Source organism: Megalopta genalis, chromosome 2 (assembly GCF_051020955.1).
Source record: "Megalopta genalis isolate 19385.01 chromosome 2, iyMegGena1_principal, whole genome shotgun sequence".
Classification (NCBI taxonomy): domain Eukaryota; kingdom Metazoa; phylum Arthropoda; class Insecta; order Hymenoptera; family Halictidae; genus Megalopta; species Megalopta genalis.
The window spans coordinates 11383890-11404508 of NC_135014.1; the positions used below are offsets into that span (position 1 = coordinate 11383890).

Genomic DNA, 20619 nt, shown 5'->3' on the forward strand with positions numbered 1-20619 from the left:
CTTCTTTAAATATTTCTATTTGTTCCTTACATGACACATACATTTAGATGACTAAAATATCCAAGTGTTTGTGCGAATCACACAAATTATTTCCCCTAGCAGTGTCTTTTACCCGGAAGCTAAACTTTGGCTCCCACATATTGGTATTATATTCATTCATAATTATAAATCCATGGTACTGGAACTTATTTACTTTTGTCGCATATTTCAAACTTTCTTATTTTGCACGGGTTTTTTATTTCTGGTGGTTCGGAAGTTTCTCTCTTCGATCTAACGTCATTGCATGAAAAACTGTCTATAACATAAACTTGAGGTAACGCGGTCTTTGACAGACCGATTGGATATTTAAATAATTGTTCTAAACGCATTTCCAATAAATTTAACGATCGTTGAGATCTCTTTGACATGGTGACAAATTTTGGTAAATTATTGTATTCTTCGTTGAATCGTTTCAACCTTAATAATCGTTGAAAACTGAGTAAAGTTGCGTGTGTGGTTTCAATTGCGGATATAGATTGATCTTTTGATGTCTCAATGGAAGCAGATGCTAATTCGTGCATCGTTCCAAACGCGTTGAACGGTGTAGTATTTATCATGGCATTTTTGTTTTGCGACGTTTTCAAATTTATAGAACTGCGAACATTGCTTGGTTCGAACAAAGCATTGCCGTTGCCTTTTGAACAAAAGGTCGATATTTCTTTCATTGATTCGTTGTAGCATAAGCTGTTCCTATTGCCGCTATTCTTGATGTTGATGTTCGACTTTGTGACCTGAGAGGGAAATGAATAGATATCTCTCTGCACAAGCAGTCGAGCGAGTTTCCGAAATTCTAATTCCTCTTCCCAGCCACCGATATGAGAAATCACATTGTCCGGAGTATCGATGACCATCGTTTGTTCAGCTAAGAAGGTATTTTTTGTGCCTTCATGATAGTCTATGCATTTTGTTTCATTTGGAGATTTGTAGTTTATTTTAGGCTGAAAAGAACATGATAATATATTGTCATAATTTTCTTTTACATTGTTTAAACCAAACATAAGGGAGCTACACTTCTCTAGTACCATACATTGTCTCCTCTTGCTATTTTTCATATCTATGTATTTCTTTAATGAAAATAAAAGTTGTTTGTGCCTGTCGTCTAATAATGATTTGTTAATTGCATCGTCGGGTATACAAAGTTCAGCATTTAGTAGTTGTAAAATATCATACAACTTTTTTGCATGGCACTCAAGTGTATCTGATTTATAAGACTGTTGTCTGTGATTTACTGATCTTTCTGTTCTTTGTTCTTTACGGAAATACTTGATCAATTCCTTATCAAAGTCGTCATTAAAGTTATCCATGATCTGATCAGAGTTTTTATTCTGCTTTTGTGGCTCTATTACATTATCCGAGTGACCGGGATGCAAATCATAAACAGATCTACCTTTGTTAATATACCTTTGTATTGAGGCATGTCGATGTCTTAATTGTGTCCTCGTTTTACATGTAATTGTGCTAGCTATTTTAGACCAATTTGGACCAAAACGTTCAAAAAGTTTCAACAGTTTCAAATCTTCATCTAGCGACCATACGTTCCAATTCTTTATTTCGCTGTTAGTCAATGTTTGATAGCGATCGTGTAGTTGAACCGTTGATCTGTTGGGCATCAATGCAGCTGATATTTTACGAAAATTTTTACCATACTTACTGACTGCATCTTTTAAAAGATTATCCTCTGATCGACTGAATCTGCCTTTGGTCAGATGTGGTGCCAAACTATAAGTCCATCGAAAATACACTTGTTGTTTGGTTCTATTCTGCATCCAACTGGCTACTTCGCCCCATGGAATAAAATCACCGATTTGAAATGCTCTGACTAATTGTAAAAGTCTATCATCCTCTTCATTTAACCATACACAATTTTTTATTTTAGGAAATTTCCTTATTGTATTATATCTGATGAAACACTGATAAGCAGTACGATTTGTATTTAACTCTAATGCAATTCTGTCCCAGTTTTGAAATTTATATCTCTTTGTAATTTCTTTTAACTTAAGATCTTCTAACTTTGTCCAGCAACTTTTATTAATCCGAGGATGAAGATAAACATTCCACATAACTCGACAATCCAGTGGCGAGTGTAAATCCTCGAGATAAGTAGACGATATTTTAAACCAATCAAAATTTGTTTCTTGCAACAGGACAGTCAGTTTTTCTTCGTCTGTGACCAACAACATTTTTTTTTTATTTTTTTTTCCATTAGATTTCCAATGAGGTTTATCTGTTGATTCATTTAACATGTCATAAACCTTATTAGGAGTTGTAGTAGCTTCTGTCTGTACTGCTCTAAACAACATATTCCTTTCTCTGATTGTCCAAGGAGTTACTTTGGGAAGATTCCTGAGTTGTAATTCTTTATGATTTTCTTTCAATGTTTCGTCATCGTTGTTGGAAGCAAAAAAATAATTTCTGTCCTTAAAATAAGGCATACCGGCATTGCAAATTAAAGCTCTTGAATCTCCAGTTACATGTTTTTCAAGGCTTGACTCTATTACTGTCAATTTCTTCTCACATTGTTTAAGAGCATAGGTTATCTGTTTTTTCAAATCAAGCAAAAAAGAAATGATCTGTTTGTTGAAATTCAATAAATTATTGCAGTCGTCGATATCATTTTCCGAAAGCTTAGTTTCCTCTTGATATTCTGATTTCTTTTGAAATGTAGAATCTTTTGAAAACACTTGCGACTTACCGCTCATTACTGGTTTTTCCACTATAGAAGTACATGGAAAATTCTGCTCAGTTTTTTGTCTGGGAGATGTGTTTTTTAAAAGGATTTCCATCAAATCATCATCGTCTATTAGTTTGTCCATAATTAATCAAAAGTGGATTTCTTACAAAAAGCGAAACACACAGCCACACGCAGCCATCAACTACAATCAGCTACCAACTATGATCAGCTACAATCAGCTATGCATACCTATACAAATGTACGATACGTACACATATCTATACATATCATATACGTATGCAAACGTACCTACATACAATTTTATACAAATATGTCATATACATACAGGCATGCCATATATAACATAATTTAAATACATATACATAAAGGCTAAATATCGGTCGAAACACTCAAAACATACATGCGCATCGTAGTATAGTTTATTATATTTAGTTATTGCGATAAGACTAATTAAGAAAAATCAAAATTAATTTGAAAGTAAGACATTGTATTTACATACAATTAAAGTCGAAATTGTAGGAGTGAAATTAGATAAAAAGTTGGGAATAAACGAATTGTGCGATTAGCATAGAAAATTTGAAATTTTCAGAAATTGCAGAAATGACAGAAAATATCATACGTTTAAAATAAGTTTTGAAGAAAACCATATTTTCAGATCGTTTTCCCGCAAACTACTATCGTAATTGTCAATCGATTACTAAAGCATATAATATGAAAATGCAATATAATAAACGATCATACAATAAACATCAATCTATAATAATTCAAGGCTGGAATCTATTGTTTCTCGACAATCGACACTTAAAGGTAAATTTACAATGAAATAAGAAACAAAACAATACAGTAATGAGTGAATTTTGACATTTAAACGGAAATTGTGCACATATGTTTCCGCTGTAGCTTCTGCGGAACGGTGCATGCGCAGTTTCTATGGCCTGAATATGTCGGCTGGGTAAAGTACGTTAAATGTTATCATGACCGAAAGTATTTCCTTTGGTTAAGTACATTGGCGCTAAGTTGTTACGAGAATTGTTGCAATTCTGAACAATTGACGATTAAGAATACCATTTATAGAATTAATACGGAATTTGGAATTTGTTGTATCGTTCATTCGAAAATTAAATAGTAGAGAAGACCTTATGTCAAGACGGTTCGGTGTCGAAAGAACCGACGACGTATGCCAATATGAAGAAACTTTTTTCAAAAATAGAAAACACATCGAAAGAACCAAACAGTTATTTAGGAAAGGTCTTTGTGGTAGGACGTTACACAGTGACTGTTGAAGATGTTTTGGCGGAAGGTATGTACGCGTTCCCTTGTTTCAACCTTGAATGCTCATCATTCTTATTATGTATTCAATCATCTTTTTTCATATATTACACACGTGTCCTTTGCCGATGGAATTGTTCATAAAATATTTAGTAAAACAAAATAATTACATCAATACCGATACTCTGCATTCAACAAATTAATTATGTCAAATGTAGCATATTACTGTTTTTTTTCTTTTCCTTACATATGTAAGGTATTTCTTACTTATATAAAAGAGGTAAAGTGAGTATGTACGTATACGTATACACATCACATCAACCATATGTAAGAAAGCATTCACACACATATGACATATACATAGCATGCACACACATATGTCATTTTATTATTATGTAGGGTAATGTATAATAACAAGTATATAGGGTACAAGATTTAATTTTCATAAGAAAATATCTTACAGATACAGACAAATTTTATTTACTATTGATGGGCTGACTGAAAGAAATATAATTGTGTAATGAATAATAAATGTTGACATCTGTATCATGTAAATATATTTATCTTGTTTTAGGAGGATTTGCTATTGTGTTCCTGGTTAAATCTTCAAATGGACGTTATGCGCTTAAACGCATGTATGTCAACAATGAGCAGGACCTCAATGTTTGTAAAAGAGAGATACAAATTGCGGTCAGTTTTGTATATTGCAGTATTTTTGTTTATTGAAATTTTAAAAATGAGTGCATTTTATGTTTCTTTAATTAAATACTCAAATCTTTAGAATATTCATATAGACTATTTTATTTGTAGAGTAATTTGAATGGTCATAAAAATATCATAGGATATGTGGATAGCAGTATAGCTCACATTGGTGGCGGTGTTCATGAACTGTTGCTTTTAATGCCTTATTGCAAGTCTCAAGTTCTACAGATAATGAATAACAGGTTAATAATGACTGGTATAAATTTCATGTAAAGTGTGAAAACTAAAAAAAATGTGATAAATTGTTGGAAATTATTACAGGTTACAAACTGGCTTTACCGAATCTGAAATTTTGCAAATATTTTGCGACGTTTGTGAAGCTGTTTCTAGATTACATCATTGTCAGACCCCGATAATACATAGAGATCTAAAGGTTTGTCTTTCCATTATTTTTTGTTAATCTTACAAACGAAAACCCGACCATATCTTTTATTAGTTTACCCGAGATTATACTCATTAGGTGGAAAATATATTGTATTCCGATGCTGGTCATTATGTTTTATGCGATTTTGGTTCGGCAACAGCGAAAGTTCTTAATCCCAGTGTGCAGGGTGCCGCCGTAGTTGAAGAAGAAATTAAGAAGTATACGACTCTTAGTTATAGAGCACCCGAAATGGTTGATATGTATTCTGGGAAATCAATTACAACAAAAGCCGATATATGGGTATGATAAAGTATCACAAAAGTTCAACATGTTGGATTTATTTGCGAAATTGATTGAAGAATGTGTGAATGGTTCCAGGCGCTGGGTTGTTTATTATATAAATTATGTTTCTTCACATTGCCGTTTGGAGAAAGCATGCTCGCTATTCAGTCAGGAAATTTCACTATACCCGACAATTCGCGGTTTGTATTTTCCACATATTTGTACATGTATATTTGTATATATGCATACCTACATATATGTGTATGCGTGTATACGTGCATGTATTTATGCGTATGCATCTATATATATGTATATACATGTGTACATGTATACGTATATTTGTATAATAGAATGTACTTGTAACACTTTACATGACGAAACTATTCGAACAACACTCAACTTTATATAGATATAGTAGAAGCCTTCATTGTCTGATTCGTTATATGCTTGAGCCGGATCCTGATAGCCGCCCTGACATTTACCAAGTTTCTGTGATTGCTTTCCAAATCCAGGGCAAGGAGTGCCCTGTACAGAACTTACATGTAAATATTCTCACAAGTTACTCATAAATATTTTTAAGTTGGATTATATTGCCGAAATGAGTTCAAGTTCGTCGATCACTCTTTTTCTTTATAGAAAGTACCAGCTCCAGTTTTGGAATCATTACCCTACCCATGTACGGAGTCTGAAAACGTAAAAAGATCATCGCTGGTGAAAACACCAAAGCCGTCTCCTGTAACTACCGTCGAAGGTACTTCGGTAACGCCACGACAACGACCAAAAGGACAGGTTGTAAGCACTGGCCCCATAAGTTTAAGCGGGCAGATCGTCAGTCAAATTTCTGGCCAGGGAAATCAATCGCAGTCGCAACAGCAACCTCAATCGCAACCGCAACCACAACCGCAGTCACAGCCGCCACCGCAGACGCAGCAGCAACCGCAGTCGCAATCACAACCGCAGTTACAGTCACAATCGCAGCCACAGCCGCAGTCACAGTTACAGTTGCAGCTGCAATCACAAACTGCGTCGCAAACGTACATAGGACAGAGCGTGCAACAAAATGTTCAATCACTGGCAGTGAACGCGAAAATGGCTCATCAAGCGACGCCACCGTCATCCTTTGCGCAAGCTTCTTCCGGTTCATTTTGTCAATCGCAGCAGGGTCAACAATCGCAGTACAGTCAATCACAAAATCCTATCGTCGGGCATTCTCCGGTGACTGTCCCGGAGAAAAGTCAATATTACTTCGACTCGAAGACTGGGAGCAACGTGAACGAAGATAATTTGGAAGCGCTCTTTCCACCATCGGGTGAATTATTTTATTTAATATTGCGTCCAGTCAAATGCTGTATGCGACACGATGTCCATAATCGACACGTGATACTACGTTTACCATTTTTCAGGGTACCCGGATCCGTTCAAGGATGATGCACGAACTATGCCACCACCTGCAAAAATACCGCCCCCTGTAGCTCCGAAACCCGCCAAATCACTCCCTAAAGTGTCCAGTATTTCTTCTACTTCTAGTTGTCTGCCTCCAATGTTCCCACCCGTTACCCCGTTGGCATCGAAATTGAACATTCCAGTGGGATCCGGTATGGTGGCTCCTCCCACAGCACCACCCACATTACCGAAACCAGTGAACAAGACGGAAAGTTTAAGTCAGCATATAAGTCTGAGCACTTCTCCGCCCGATAGTCCGACGGTATTGTCTTGCGTACGTCACAGGAGAAACGTTAGCGATACAAGTGCTTTCAACAAGTAGGTCTTGTTCACTTTATTCTCCTTTTCATTCTCTTTCTTCTTCTCTTGTTCTTTCTGGAACATTGCTTTGTTCCATTTGACGTGTTTGTAGAGCATTCGCAAGCGAAACAACACAGTTTCTGGCACCGTATGAAGCATCGGTGAAGTCGCGCTCAGAAGATGACACATCACCCGAAGTTGTAACCGATATAAGGCCTTGTTTAGGAACTAGCGCTTCGCATGTACGTATTGTAAGTACATAGAGTGCACGGATTTATATTTAATTTACCCATTACAAGCAAAGTCGCTCATATGACTCCGTCACTGGTAATTTCATCGATAATTTCACCGATAATTTCACCGATAATTTCATCGATAATTTCATCGAGATCAGTAACCTGTTAGACGTTTTTGTTTGCTCCTAGGTTGAGCTGTTGCATAAATTTTTTATTTTTCACTTTTGGTTTGTGCACGCCATGTCATGCCATGTTATTACGATAGTTTTACGATTATTATGCTAATTCGAATACTTTGAATTAGGGCGAACTTTCGAGCATAATAGCGACAGAAGGAAGATCATTAAGCGCAGACGTAGCAGCTTGGAATCCCTTTGAGGATACACAGCCGTTCGATCAGTTAACTGAAGATCATATTTTCGGCGCGGAATTTGATAAAATTCGACGAGGCAGTAATACAAGTATTAGTGGAGTAAAAAGTCGTGAAAGTCTGGTTATGACGTGTACAGAATTACCGGAAGATCCATTCGAATCCGCACCTTTTAGTTTGCCAAGTAAGTATGATCGCTATAAAGCTTGGTTTAAAAAGGGACCCATCGATCCGTTTGCATCGTAGAGGCTATCGTAACGTTTTGTTAAGTTCAACTCAGCATCATAGAATGATATACACGTTTTATCTCACGAGAATATTGCTAACGCTTCCGCTTGATTTTAGGAGGAAAGAAGAATAAAATTGGATCGAAGACTGCGGCACTTGCTGGAGGTAATGCATAGATTTGTTCGCATACTGTTTCTTTTTCTATCATATTTTCGTCCCTTACTTTACGAAGCCGTATACCATTTCTCTAATCAGAGTTGAACCAAAAATTCAACTATTCGATCGTTTTTTTGTCCTATTCACTTCCGTTGATGTCGTAATAAGTCAACAATACTTGAAGCTATGTCACATGAAATCGCGTCGCGATCAATTTCAACATGCTTTTCATAGCAAGAACTTTTGTTCGAAGTAATAAGTTTACCTTCCACTAATGAACGCGTTCCGTTGTACAATATATTATAAATTATATATATATATATATATATATTATACATTATATATATATATAATATCTGTAATTTATAACGCGCTGTACACACAGTTTGCTTGATTCGCATTTTTCTTGTGCTTTAATGCAAACACACGACTGAGGCCAGTCAATCAGTCAGTCGGGTTATGACTTCCTCCTCCTAACATAACATGTGATCGCATTCTATCTATTTTACGAAAGATCCTGATCTATCTAGGATTTAATATCATTTAGGCGTCAAATGTACCGATATCGATCGATATTATTGTTCTAAACATGAAAATATCGACCATGAAAACGCTTACCTCTACGTACGTACATACATACATACATACATACAAATATATCAGAATAATGTGTAGAACTTTAATTGGGGAATAAAAATTGGTCGGCACAGTGTTACGATGCCGTATCGTCGAATACATATATCTAATTTTTCTCTCTTTCTCTTTTTCTTTCTTTTTCTTTCTTTCTCTTTCTTTCTTTCTTTCTTTCTTTCTCTCTTTCTTTCTTTCTTTCTTTCTTTCTTTCTTTCTTTCTTTCTTTCTTTCTTTCTATTTCTCCACAATTATTTACTTCTCTTAAACTTGATTGTACATTTGATATTTAACAGTTTCATAACGGAGTAATGTTATTAACGGTATCTACGGAAACCTTTCGTTATATATTTTGTGTTGACTAAAAGTTTTATGGTAAATAGGATTGGCATTCAGTTGAAGGTATAATCAAATTATCAATGACGTTGTTGAGATAAGTGTCACTGACGACAAAAGACAAATGCATATAAAGGATAGGAGGATAGAATATAATTGGGTTGGATAGGACAGAACAGGATAGGATAGAATAGGATAGGATAGGATAGGATAGGATAGGATAGGATAGATTATGGTACTATAGGATAGAATAAGGTAAAATACAATAGAATAGAATGAAGTAAAGTGAAAGTAAAGATAGAATGGAATGGGCTAGAATAGAAATATGAGTAATAATGGTGTCTTATCGTCATGATTTCGAAATGGTAGATTGCGCATAAAATGTCGCAGATCTAAAGAATTGTAATGATATCATCGATCGATTCGTACCATTTAACGTTAAAAAAAAAATGCTAACTTCCAAACGCGCGTCTCTCATTATTAGTTGTTTCGATCGATTTAATTGTTGAAAGATATTCTGCGAAATATGTTCAGATAAACGTATATATATTATATATATGAAATAGTATTATCGGAACAAAATGCTATTGCTCGTGGAAGATAAGAAACCAAAATATATATGGAACGGAGTGTACGCTGTGTAATTGTAAAAAAAGAAAGCTTGAGAGAGAAGTTGAACGATATGTGCGATATTATACATATATTGTACGTATTTGTCTTTTAGCTAATGTGTTTCGAATGTATTTATCGAATAATATAAACAGTAACTGTGTGTGCACGCGCGTGCGTGCGTGTGTGGCTGAATGTGTGTGATAGGGGGCGGGGGTGGAAGAAAAGTTCGAATTTAGATATCTTAGAATTGACTCTATTAGAAACGTTTGTGACGGAAAAATTTCCGGTTGTACATTACTAGAGAAATATCGTGATAAAATTTCATTCGATTGTAGTTCTGATTTCATCGAATGATAGAAGAATAATCCTGCTGCTATCTAAAAATCTGATTAATCGTGTATATCACTTCGCGTGATACGCGTATACTGTACACGTATATTCGTGTTGTACTTTTGATTCGGAACGTTCAATCGATTAGTTGTTCGCACGAATTTCAACGAAGTTGCAATAGTAAAATGTGCGTGTAAATAAACCAATTCTGATAGACGACATTAATTTTTCCTCAATTGGAAATCATTTATAATTAAATCGAATATCACGTTTGTTGCTAGTTACTGCTACCTACTGCGCGATGCGTGTCAACCGAATTTGTATAGGCTGATCGATTCTATCGGGAATGATTGTTGTACGCGCGTAAAAATTCGTTGCATCCACTTGTAGAGTTGATCTACCAAGCAACGGATAACAATATTGGTTAACAGTTTTTTACGTTTCTCTTTCATCTCGTGTTCTCTCGTTTATTTTTTTTCTTTCTTCCTCTTCTTTTCTTCTGTTTTCGTTTTCACTTCCGTTTCTTTCCACTTTTTCTTTTCCTCTATCTTTTGTGGTATCGCCTGCAATGATAGCCTTGTATCCTGTTCTTCTTCGTGACCTGTGCAGTGCTTTATGCATTGGAAATTGACTCGTGATATATTATCGTACATTAATTGAACTTGTCAACGAAATATTTCGTTCATAATTCATCGAAGAATTACAATTATCAACAAAATCTCGAGAGCACCGAACAATCTTTATAACATGACTGCCCAAAATTTCTTTACACTTGTACATCTACTAATACTTATTGTCTGGAACAACCTAATGAGTTTGGGAGGCGGAAGCAATTTTGTTTGTCCGATAGAGTGTGTTTATTCAAGTACTTCGATCCGCTTGTGTAAAAAGGAGCTTTGGACATTGTTCCATTTTTGTTTGCCTCCTATTGTGTCGATGTCGGACTCGGTGTCGGTGTCGGTGTTGACAGCGCCGGTGTTGCTGTCAATTTCGATGTCGATGCCGATGCCGACGTGGATTTCTATGTCATGACAGTCGTCTTCAAATTTCGTTAGGATATTGATTGTTTGTACGAATAAAAAACACACCATAGGAGGCTGGCGATCATGAACATCATTGTTATCGCTGTTTTAAAATAATGTTACAGCAATAAACGTGTACACTAAGTATATAGCACATGGAGTATTGTTTTTCTTCTAAATGATATAAAACGCAGCAATTGTTTGTTTCTTATAAATCTTCTCGATTATATGTCTACGAACGACAGTATTCGTATTGTTACGTGTTATGAAGATAATTACTGCGTTTTCTCGCATATTATCCTTACCCCCTGAATCTGATTAGGACTGTTCCAGACCCACTATGCTGATAAAACGAATATAGTAATAGTAGTAGTAGTAGTAGTAGTAGTAGTAGTAGTAGTAGTAGTAGTAGTAGTAGTAGTAGTAGTAGTAGTAGTAGTAGTAGTAGTAGTAGTAGTAGTAGTAGTAGTAATAGTAGTAGTAGTGGCACTATTGATAATTGATTACTGATTGTAGCCGCAGTAATGACGATATTAGCTGTGGCCAATGGTGATGGTGGTGGTGCCGATGGTGGTGGTGGTGGTGGTGTGGTGTTTTTGTTGTTGTTGGTGGTGGTTATGATGTTTGTAGGAACATACTAAACAATTTTAAACTTCTATTTTAATCACAATAAGCGAACTAGAAATGTGACTCGTTTAATGATTCATGACTCGAACAGCGTAGCGGTGTAAACTGTCTGCAGCAGACCTAATCAGACGTTTTCTATTTCTCTAAATTAGTTTTTCGTTTGGTTTGTTACAAAGTAACGCAAGCGTTTTCTTTATACATAGAAAAGTAATCGAATAGTAACGATGAAATCGCAAAACTGCTAGTTGCGTTTTACTTGTACAATACTTGAAATCTTTTGGAATTCAATATAACTAAAAAGAAAGTATGGAAAGAGATTGACATCTGCACGAGTTTGTGCGAGGATGTACAATTTTATGACATAAACCGATTTGAATATTACGCGTATTTTAGGTAAGTAGAATGAATTTCTGCGCATATTTGAATGCAAATTGGTGAATTGGTGAATCGGTAAACTGCTGAACTGCAAAATTGATAAACCGTTATACTGGTAATTTGGTAAATTGGTAAATTAGAAAATTGGTAAATTGGTAAACTGTGGCTCGGTTTTATTCGTCCATCCGATTTGATTGAATCGATTGCAGTTTCAAATAAAGAAGAAAGTGATGCTGCAGGCTCGCTGTCGCGAGCCACTGTACAAACCAGCAATCTTACCAACGGTTATATTATATTTTTCAGACCTATCTGCAAACGGTAGATCGAGAGTACCTTTGAATCAATGGAATTCAGGGATCAACTGCGTCGAAGTCGACGAGAATACGATCCTCTTGACAAACAGTGCTGCTTCTCCACCTTTTGTACAAGCTCCTATGGAAGACAGATCCAAGTACGAGAAGCTGACGTTCAATGCCGGCGATATGTCTAGTGACAGCGACAAAGATGTGACGCAACAACGAATTAAACAAAAGAGAAAAAGAACCAAGAACGTGTTGCGTAAAAACATGAAAAAGGATACTAGCAATCTGATGAAACAGGTAGGTTCCGCTAATGCCTTCGAACACAAACACAAAGTTGATGCCAACGTGAATGCAAATGGCCTTGACAAAAGTTCATATGGAAAACATGAGAATCAGAGAAGCCGCACAGATCGAGGATGCGAGAGCACAAGACAACAAACTGTTCGAGACAATGACAATGATAAGCAAGATCAAGTGGGCGAGCAAGATAAGCAGGAGGAAGAAGAGGAAGAAGAGGAGGAAGAGCAGGAGGAGGAAGAGATGAGGAGGGAAAATGAGAAGAAGGAAGAAGAGGAGGAGCAAAACCTCGAAGAAGAGGAGGACGAGGAGGAAACCGAAGAGGAAAAACAGGAAGAAGATGAAGAGAAGGAAAGAATTGATGAGAAACGCAAGGAAGAACACGAGCAGGGACAGGGAGGCGATGATGACAGGAATCATGTAGGTATCGAAAAGCATAAACACAAGAAAAAATGTCCTAGAAGGAACGAATCCATTTGTACACCGAGAGGGAAACGTTACAAAAGGAACGCGTCGAGAAAGCGTATAGGTGATTTATTGATACAGGGCCACGCGGATCCAATTGTCGGTCATCAATATGGAGATCAACCTTTACTATTGGACGATGAGCTCGATACGGAGGAGCCTGCATCGAAATTGAAATTGAAACCAAAACGTTCGTATGGTGATCCATTTGCCGATCAACGATACAATCCGAAATCTGTGTCTTTGGACGATGAAAGTTCGTTGGACGAATGCGAGACGACAGAATTTCCAACAGACGGAACGATCCGGGTCAAGCAAGATGTTTTCTCGTTAGCTCCATTCCGAAGATCCAGTAATTCCAAGAAAAATGACAGCGAAGAAGAGAACGACTCTAGAAATATTGACTACGATAACTTGCCTGACGAGAGAATGGGTCCTATCGAGAACAGATTATTGTCCAAGTACAATTTATCTCGATGCACTATCACAACGAACAAAGAAACTTGCGAAGGATGCTTACCGTCCAAATTAACATCGAGTATTAATCGTGGACGAATTGGAGAAAACGAGGATAATGGTAACGTGGAGCGGGAGACAGAACTGGAGAGGGAAATACAACGAGAAAAACAACAAGAGAAAGATAAAGAAAACGACGAAGAAGCAAAAGATAAAGATTTGTTTGGCTCCTCTCCTTTCAGCCCATGTGGTTTTGCAAATCCCTTCGTGCATCGAACACTGTCGAATTACGTTCTAAAGGATGAGTCAAGTCTGCCGATCAGAGGTTTCGAGATTGGAGAATCGTTGTGCGACAGTAACCGCGACAACGTTTCCTTTTGTCCTAATCAATCGCGGACACCTATGAACGTCCATTCCCTAGTAGAAGCTACTTTCTGCGGCGTAACGAACGATTACGATCATTCCAAAGATCTGTTCGGGTCTGAACCGTTCGACGAGTTTGCTGCTCTTCGACCGGACGAGCAGCGACCACAACAACCACAATCGCAATCACAAGCACAAAGATTGTACCCTCAACAGTTGCCTTCGCCAATGACAAATTTTGTCGAAGGTACATTGAACATGGTACGATCCGACAAGGCCGTGATGTCGAATGTAGCTCGATCGACATCTTCTTCGGTTGATACGACATACTCGATTCCACCGATTCAGCCGATTCAATCGATGCAGTCTGTTCAACGCGCTTCTCGAACTGTCGTTCATCACAGCAACAGCATGTCGAGATCCGATGGTATACAACTGAACGTTTCGGCAATGTCGCCGGAACCATTGGTCGGCTCCGAGGACGTACCGAAACACAAAAGGGATAAATTTAAATCGGAAAAGTCAAAATATCAATTAATCGACGAAAATCATGGGGACGCAGTTAACGTTCTACCTTCGAGCTTATTGTCCTACAAAGGCAAATCTGCGTGTCACAAGAAAACCGCCAAGACGAAAAAGTGTTCGGTTGTTGTTACAGCTGGCTTCAGCAACCTAAGCTTCGAAGATTTTCCAAGTGACGAGAACGAGGAAAAGCGAATCAAGACGCCGCAGAGAATCACGCCTTTCGAAGTTGTCAGAGAACCCGAGAAACGGTTTGGATCGTTAAAAAGGCGAAGCAATCCGTTCACTTGAGACACTGTCGTTGCGAATGCTGTTATGGAGAAGTTGCTGTAAACAAAATTCTCGGACGAATGGCTATTTAAAAGTGCTATAATTTCGACGTACCTGTTCATACACATAGAAATCGTATAATGTATAGGCGAGGCTAGGCGAGACTAGGCGAGATTAGGCGAAATTAGGCGAGACTAGGCGAGACTTGCCAAAGAATCCCATTTTCCGATATATTTCCCATCACCATTTAGAATTTCATGAATCCGTCTATACTCTGCCATACCATACGTGTTGGTTGTTTGTATCCTGCTCGATGTAGCTATTCTGCTGGCAACGGGTGTCGATGAGATCTCCTCGGAACGATTCCTCGGGCCGTACACTGGTCAACCAGGCTATCGCTTCCGTCTATTTTTCTATTTATAGTGAAGGGCTTTCACTGGTTTGTACTTAAACCTTTGTACACTTTTACTGTAACAGATACTCCTTTGCTGCAGCTACCTACGATTATTGCTCTCGCTCGCCGTTGCTATCGCTATCGCCTATTGCTATTGCTATCGCTATCGCTATCGCCTCTCGCTATATATATATATTTGGTGTATGCAAAGAACGATTTCTTACGAGGAGAAGAACTTTTCCATCATTTCTATAATATCACATTGTATCATTGGTTGGAAGGTATGCCAACGAGTACACCGTCTTAATGGGAAAAAATTGCGTGCTCTCGAAAGATCCGAGGGACATAATGCGACAATTACCAACACGATTATGGCCCTTTTCCGTGCGCAATAACAGAGTGAACGGTGACAAATAACACATGCTAATAGATTCTTAAATCCCTATCGATTTCATTTAAAATGAGCAAGTCGCGAAGATTTACAAAGGACTCATTGTAAAGTATTGTAAAGCACTGTAATGCACTGTAAAGCACTGTGAAGCATCGTGAAGCACTGTAAAGCACTATAAAGCACTGTAAAACGCTATAAAATACTGTAAAGGAAAAGTTCTGTGAATCATCGGAAAACATGGACAAGCTTTTTCGCCGCAAATGCTGTCGGATTCAAGTTTATGATCGCAATTGAAATATTACGAATGGTCTGTCCTATTCGAATTCGTATATAACCAGCTCGTGCAACACAGTACCACAAGGAAAAAGTAACCCATATAAGAAAAGAGTTTTTCAAGTCATATACATATAATTGATAGATTATTTATTCTCAACTAATCGTGTAAAAGTGTACAAACTTGTGTGTGTATGCAGGTACGTGATACGTGGCACGTACATATTTACTTGTTCGACATGTACATAGTAGTTAACGTATACGTACGTTATTAATTTTAGGAGCCTTTTTTCGTTAAGTAGCATTTCAAGCTTGAACTCTGTGTTATCGCGTTGTATACGTAAACATGTATACGTATGAACATTACTCGTGTGAAGGGATAAATAGAGTCAATTCTGTCTCGCACTAGAATTTAATAATGGGACGATGTTCTGTTCAAATTTCAGTTCCTAGATATACGTAGATACGAAAGTATCGTGTAATGTTGGAATACGGAAGAACGAACAGGAACAAGTGAAACTAATGCGACACAACGTCGATATATTATAGTAATTAAGTCGAACGAACTTTTCTTTGATCGAAATCATCATCGAAAACATTTTGGTAACAATCGGCTGACCCGTTGCCACGATAAGCGACCACCCAACAACATATAATTCTCTGGTGGTCGAGCAAAACAGTATTAACCGAATTTTCGTCAAAATAATGTAAGCTGTAAAAAAAATCTAAGCCTAATGGGACGAAACGCGTATTAGAAATTTGTATGACCAAAATCGAACACCTTATTTTAATATTGTATACTGAATCCACCTTTTCTGTACATTTAATCATTCTGATTTATACCCTTTTCCCCGTCCACCAGAGATTTATTGGCTCAGTATTGCTAGAATAAAAGGTAGGTGCTCTGGGTGGGTTTATTTCTTTGCCACGGTATAGGAACCATAATACTCTTGCACCATTATAAAAGGCAGGCAACAGGCTGCGGCAGAGAATGCGCGCGTGTGCCTACATGCTAGAACGATAGCGTGGTAAAAGTTACACATTCCTTATTGTTTGCTCGTCCATGCGTAATATTTCTTCACTATCCTTTTCACCATACCAGTCATATTGTATACTTGTACAATTAAAACTCTTTTTGATCCCTTCGAAATTTCTTTAACGGTAATTGATGTTTCCTTCTTCCTTTTTTTCTCTCTCTCTTTCCCCCTCACACACGCACGCACGCACGCATGCACACATACACAGATGAGGGAAGGAGCGAGAAACAGAGAAAAACTAACGATAAAGAACCTGTTGCATCGAAGTACCGATAGCAAAAACTACGACGGTGTAAATGGTGTGTGCACGGTATGAAAAGCAACCAGACCAATTGTAATGTAACGTAATCTAACGTACTGTAACGTAATGTTACGTAATGTAACGTAATGTAAGGAAAAATAGAATATATGGGCACACGTGTACCGATGATACGTGTACCACTGGGTAGAACGCGTATGATTCAACTACCCCCTGTGAACGACAAAGGAGATTGGAAGAGGACGAAATATTTACTATTAAAGCTGCTCAACAATGACAACGTGTGGTTCCTAGTAATTTTCCTCCTGGCATTTCCTGGCAGTTCTTTCGAGATCGTAAAGCAAACGTGACCGAGCAAAACTATTGTTAGCAACAGCACAACCTTCTGCGCGCCATGATCACGCTCAGCAAACATATAAATGTCCAGACAGAGCAATTCAACCATGTCGATACTATTGATAATCGAAGAGCGAAACCAGTGTCGATTTGTTTATCTCCTCTCCAATAAGTTTCGTCTGGCTGTAAATAATCCATAAAGTCAAAAATTGGCCCGCACGCAAGCCTATTGTGTATCACCTGTGAAAAGGAAGAAAAAATGGCTGGAAAATGTCAAGGATCAAGAGACGACATTCGATCGTGAGAGTGATAACGATAGATGCAAATAACGTATAGCAAATAGCAACTGTGATAGTGATAGTTACCTCGGCTTCGCGACCCGTCGAACCCATCAGATGAATCAGTCTTTTTCTGTACTGTTCGCAGGTTTTATAGTAACCGTCGGTCATAACGATTGCGTGCGCCAACGATAAACAGCAAATCAGAATTGCGAGAAATGCGACCGGTATCCAATGTTTGTACGGTTTTCTACCTTTTCGTCTAACCACCACCGTTGCTACTTGATTGACACCTTTCAGGTTTCTGCAAGAATTGAAAAGAATCGGGATTTCCCAATTTATTATTCATAGACACCGTATAATATACCGAACGATCGTACCTGGTCGCATCTTCTTGAATTTGCGTAGGATTTTCGAAATTTCGACTGATGCAACATCTGTATCCGTGATATCCTCCGAGACAGAGACCAAACAGGATTGCTGGGATCAAACCGTACACTCCAAACTGGCAAAGTTTCACGTCACCGCCCATAAAAGTGCGGAAGGTATTGATACAGTAAAGTATGCAACCGCAGTCGATACTAATACACACGTCCAAGGCCCATGTCCAATATTGCCAGACAGTGACCAAACTGACCATCGAGGTCACGGACAAAATTGCGGATAACACGTAGAGTACGCCCAACACGCACTCTGCTCGTCTTTCATTCATTGTTGATTGGATTGTTAATATTGGTTCGGCAGTTGAAAAGTACACCTGAAAAGCAAAACGAAATTCCAGGTCATAGTTTTACATCCTTTCGTTTATCCCACACTTTTGTAAACGATAGTAAATTGCCTTGAAATTGTTTTCGAACAGTCGCTAGTCGATACGACGCGTTACTTTCCTTGTTCAATACACGAAATTTCCCTTCGAGAATATTTGAAACATTTCAAACATGATTATGTGTATTAATCTACCACTTATGCGTATATGTATATGTATATATATATATATATATATACGCATAAGTGGTAGATTAAAATATACAATATACATGTATATTTATATACATTTTATCACATAAAATGCGGAGAAAATTGTGGAGCAAAATCGATCGTGATCCACGGTTCGCTCTTTGCGGTGCTTTTCACACGTGATGCAACAGACAACAGATGCTCAATCTCGACTTAGATCGGATAAATATTGTTATAGTTACCGTTTCCTAGATACTATTTTTACGATAACGATTCACTCATGAATTTTTAGATTAGTCAATGCAACCAACGGACCACGGAAAGAAGACTGACTAGCTGGATGGATAATCTCTGTATACATTTAAACAGAAAAACTTGAAGAAATTGTCATTTAGTTAGCACTCGCTAATCAATTGAACACGCGAGTTCTGTTTCTAGTTTCCACATAACTACATGGTATATTATACGTTGCGTATAATGTTTATTATTTTCGTATATGGAAACAATTGTGTGCCGAGATTATCATTGAACATTCTGTTCTTTTGAACTAGGATTTCTATTCTTGATTAATCGTCGCGTTGAGCGTCGTGTTGCGCGTTCCATGTTATGTCTTCCGATAAAGAGTATTTGTCTTGTTTAAACATTGCTTACCCGTCTCCGTTGGTAGACACAACGATTTTCAGATAGTCAAAGAAAGCGTCGCACCTCGTGAAAAGAAAACGAAGAAATCTTTTGTTGAATTGTACGCGGTTCTCCAAATAACGTGTGAAATCGCACGAGTACGACTTGAAGAACTCTAACTTTCGGAAGTTCACCGTATAGGATCTTTGTTCATACACGTGCATCTATGAAATGCTGGTACGCGTTTGTTCTGTGAGAATCAGCGGTGGACTTTTATTGATACCCGTGCGATATCTACGGACGTCGAAGATCGTACAAACCGAAACCACTGATATACATTCCGATAGTAAAATTCGGATTATCCAGAGAATCGAGACCGAGATATGTATTTTATTCTCTACTATCTACCACCGATTACAAAGGTGCTATAATTTAGAGGCTAAATAAATATCTTGAAAATACGTATAGAAATGTCCAGGGAACTTTTTGCATTCATTTCATGTAAAAAATATCTATTTTTGCCAATACATATAGGGAACATTCAGTAGTATCGTTACAGATGATTTTTGTGGAGTTAGCCATCAAAAGAATACGTGTTTGGTGAATTCCATGAAATCTATCAATTTTGGAAGTTAAACAAATAGCTTGAGGTTCAGAAATATTCAGAAAATTATCATGCGAAACAGTTAATTTATTATCGAAAATGAATCATCCGCTTCTTAAAATCACAAAACGGCGCCATTTCACGTAGTGGCAAAACTTCGAAACTTGTAGGCAAACATTACCAACGCATGTTAATTCTGTCTAAATGAGTTTCCTGAACATTTGTATATCCTCGGAATATCCTTTAAACTCCTCTGATAAAAGAGATTCAAATACAATATACAATAAAATTACCGATTACCTGGCGTTGTCTTAGTTCCGAGATAATAAGAATTCTACTATTGTAGAAATACTATATACCGTTTACATATTTTCATAGCGGCGGTATTCCAATGTTTGTCACACTCTTGTAAAATATAAATATACTTTGTACCTACAGCACAACGTAATGTGAAATCCGAGCTTCTACTTTATAGCACAGATAATTTTAAATAAACCACTAGATCAGATCGAGAGCTACGCGAAAGAAAGGGCAATGAAAACTGTCGATGCGAAGTATGGGAACACTTGACAGCAGGGAGATAAACTCTGATAAGATTATCATGCGTTACTGCCAACAGTAATCCAGGTGCTGCAAACTGTGCATCTTAGTCACAACGCGTCTCGCATTTGTATTCGCATTCCTGTTTCCATTTCTATTCCAATTCGCATATTGCATTCAC

General features: G+C 37.5%; 3 protein-coding genes across 7 annotated transcripts; 1 reads left to right on the forward strand and 2 right to left on the reverse strand.

The window, feature by feature from the left end:
* Position 1: 1 nt before the first annotated feature.
* On the reverse strand, positions 2 to 2958 carry Pbp95 (proximal sequence element A Pbp95). 2 transcript variants are annotated; one of them, XM_033482234.2, is made up of 2 exons: positions 1062 to 2958; positions 2 to 977 (listed from the first exon to the last, which is right to left on the reverse strand). In XM_033482234.2, exons 1-2 carry the CDS (start codon positions 2850 to 2852, stop codon positions 186 to 188), a joined length of 2583 nt encoding a protein of 860 aa, XP_033338125.2. In that variant the 5' UTR covers positions 2853 to 2958; the 3' UTR covers positions 2 to 185. The 2 variants fall into 2 exon arrangements, with proteins under 2 accessions (XP_033338125.2, XP_033338126.2); XM_033482235.2 differs by having other exon boundaries at positions 2 to 2576; positions 2732 to 2956.
* A 692-nt stretch (positions 2959 to 3650) lies between these two features.
* Nak (Numb-associated kinase) lies at positions 3651 to 17382 on the forward strand. Of its 2 annotated transcripts, none has more exons than XM_033482163.2 (13): positions 3651 to 4031; positions 4575 to 4690; positions 4811 to 4944; positions 5024 to 5135; positions 5223 to 5426; positions 5505 to 5608; positions 5818 to 5950; positions 6045 to 6717; positions 6812 to 7169; positions 7264 to 7402; positions 7692 to 7941; positions 8103 to 8150; positions 12377 to 17382. In XM_033482163.2, exons 1-13 carry the CDS (start codon positions 3917 to 3919, stop codon positions 14767 to 14769), a joined length of 4779 nt encoding a protein of 1592 aa, XP_033338054.2. In that variant the 5' UTR covers positions 3651 to 3916; the 3' UTR covers positions 14770 to 17382. The 2 variants fall into 2 exon arrangements, with proteins under 2 accessions (XP_033338054.2, XP_033338055.2); XM_033482164.2 differs by having other exon boundaries at positions 7264 to 7393.
* Positions 15940 to 20535, reverse strand: LOC117227157 (uncharacterized). Of its 3 annotated transcripts, none has more exons than XM_033482165.2 (4): positions 20199 to 20535; positions 18097 to 18473; positions 17804 to 18020; positions 15940 to 17678 (listed from the first exon to the last, which is right to left on the reverse strand). In XM_033482165.2, the coding sequence occupies exons 2-4, from the start codon at positions 18426 to 18428 to the stop codon at positions 17469 to 17471; spliced, it is 759 nt and encodes a 252-aa protein (XP_033338056.1). In that variant the 5' UTR covers positions 18429 to 18473; positions 20199 to 20535; the 3' UTR covers positions 15940 to 17468. The 3 variants fall into 3 exon arrangements, with proteins under 3 accessions (XP_033338056.1, XP_076374564.1, XP_076374563.1); XM_076518449.1 differs by having other exon boundaries at positions 20192 to 20535; XM_076518448.1 differs by having other exon boundaries at positions 19325 to 20535.
* Between the last annotated feature and the right edge of the window lie 84 nt (positions 20536 to 20619).

Bases quoted from the DNA above. Each gene is read 5' to 3' on its own strand.
- Pbp95 (XM_033482234.2), bottom strand. From the start codon at position 2,852: ATGGACAAACTAATAGACGATGATGATTTGATGGAAATCCTTTTAAAA. The intron at 978-1,061 runs GTACTAGAGAAG...TGTTCTTTTCAG, and splicing joins GCAAGAGGAGACAATGTATG to CCTAAAATAAACTACAAATC.
- Nak (XM_033482163.2), top strand. From the start codon at position 3,917: ATGAAGAAACTTTTTTCAAAAATAGAAAACACATCGAAAGAACCAAAC. The intron at 4,032-4,574 runs GTATGTACGCGT...ATCTTGTTTTAG, and splicing joins TGAAGATGTTTTGGCGGAAG to GAGGATTTGCTATTGTGTTC. The intron at 8,151-12,376 runs GTAATGCATAGA...TATATTTTTCAG, and splicing joins GACTGCGGCACTTGCTGGAG to ACCTATCTGCAAACGGTAGA.
- LOC117227157 (XM_033482165.2), bottom strand. From the start codon at position 18,428: ATGAATGAAAGACGAGCAGAGTGCGTGTTGGGCGTACTCTACGTGTTA. The intron at 18,021-18,096 runs GTACGATCGTTC...CAATTCTTGCAG, and splicing joins ATTCAAGAAGATGCGACCAG to AAACCTGAAAGGTGTCAATC. The intron at 17,679-17,803 runs GTAACTATCACT...TCCTTTTCACAG, and splicing joins CGACGGGTCGCGAAGCCGAG to GTGATACACAATAGGCTTGC.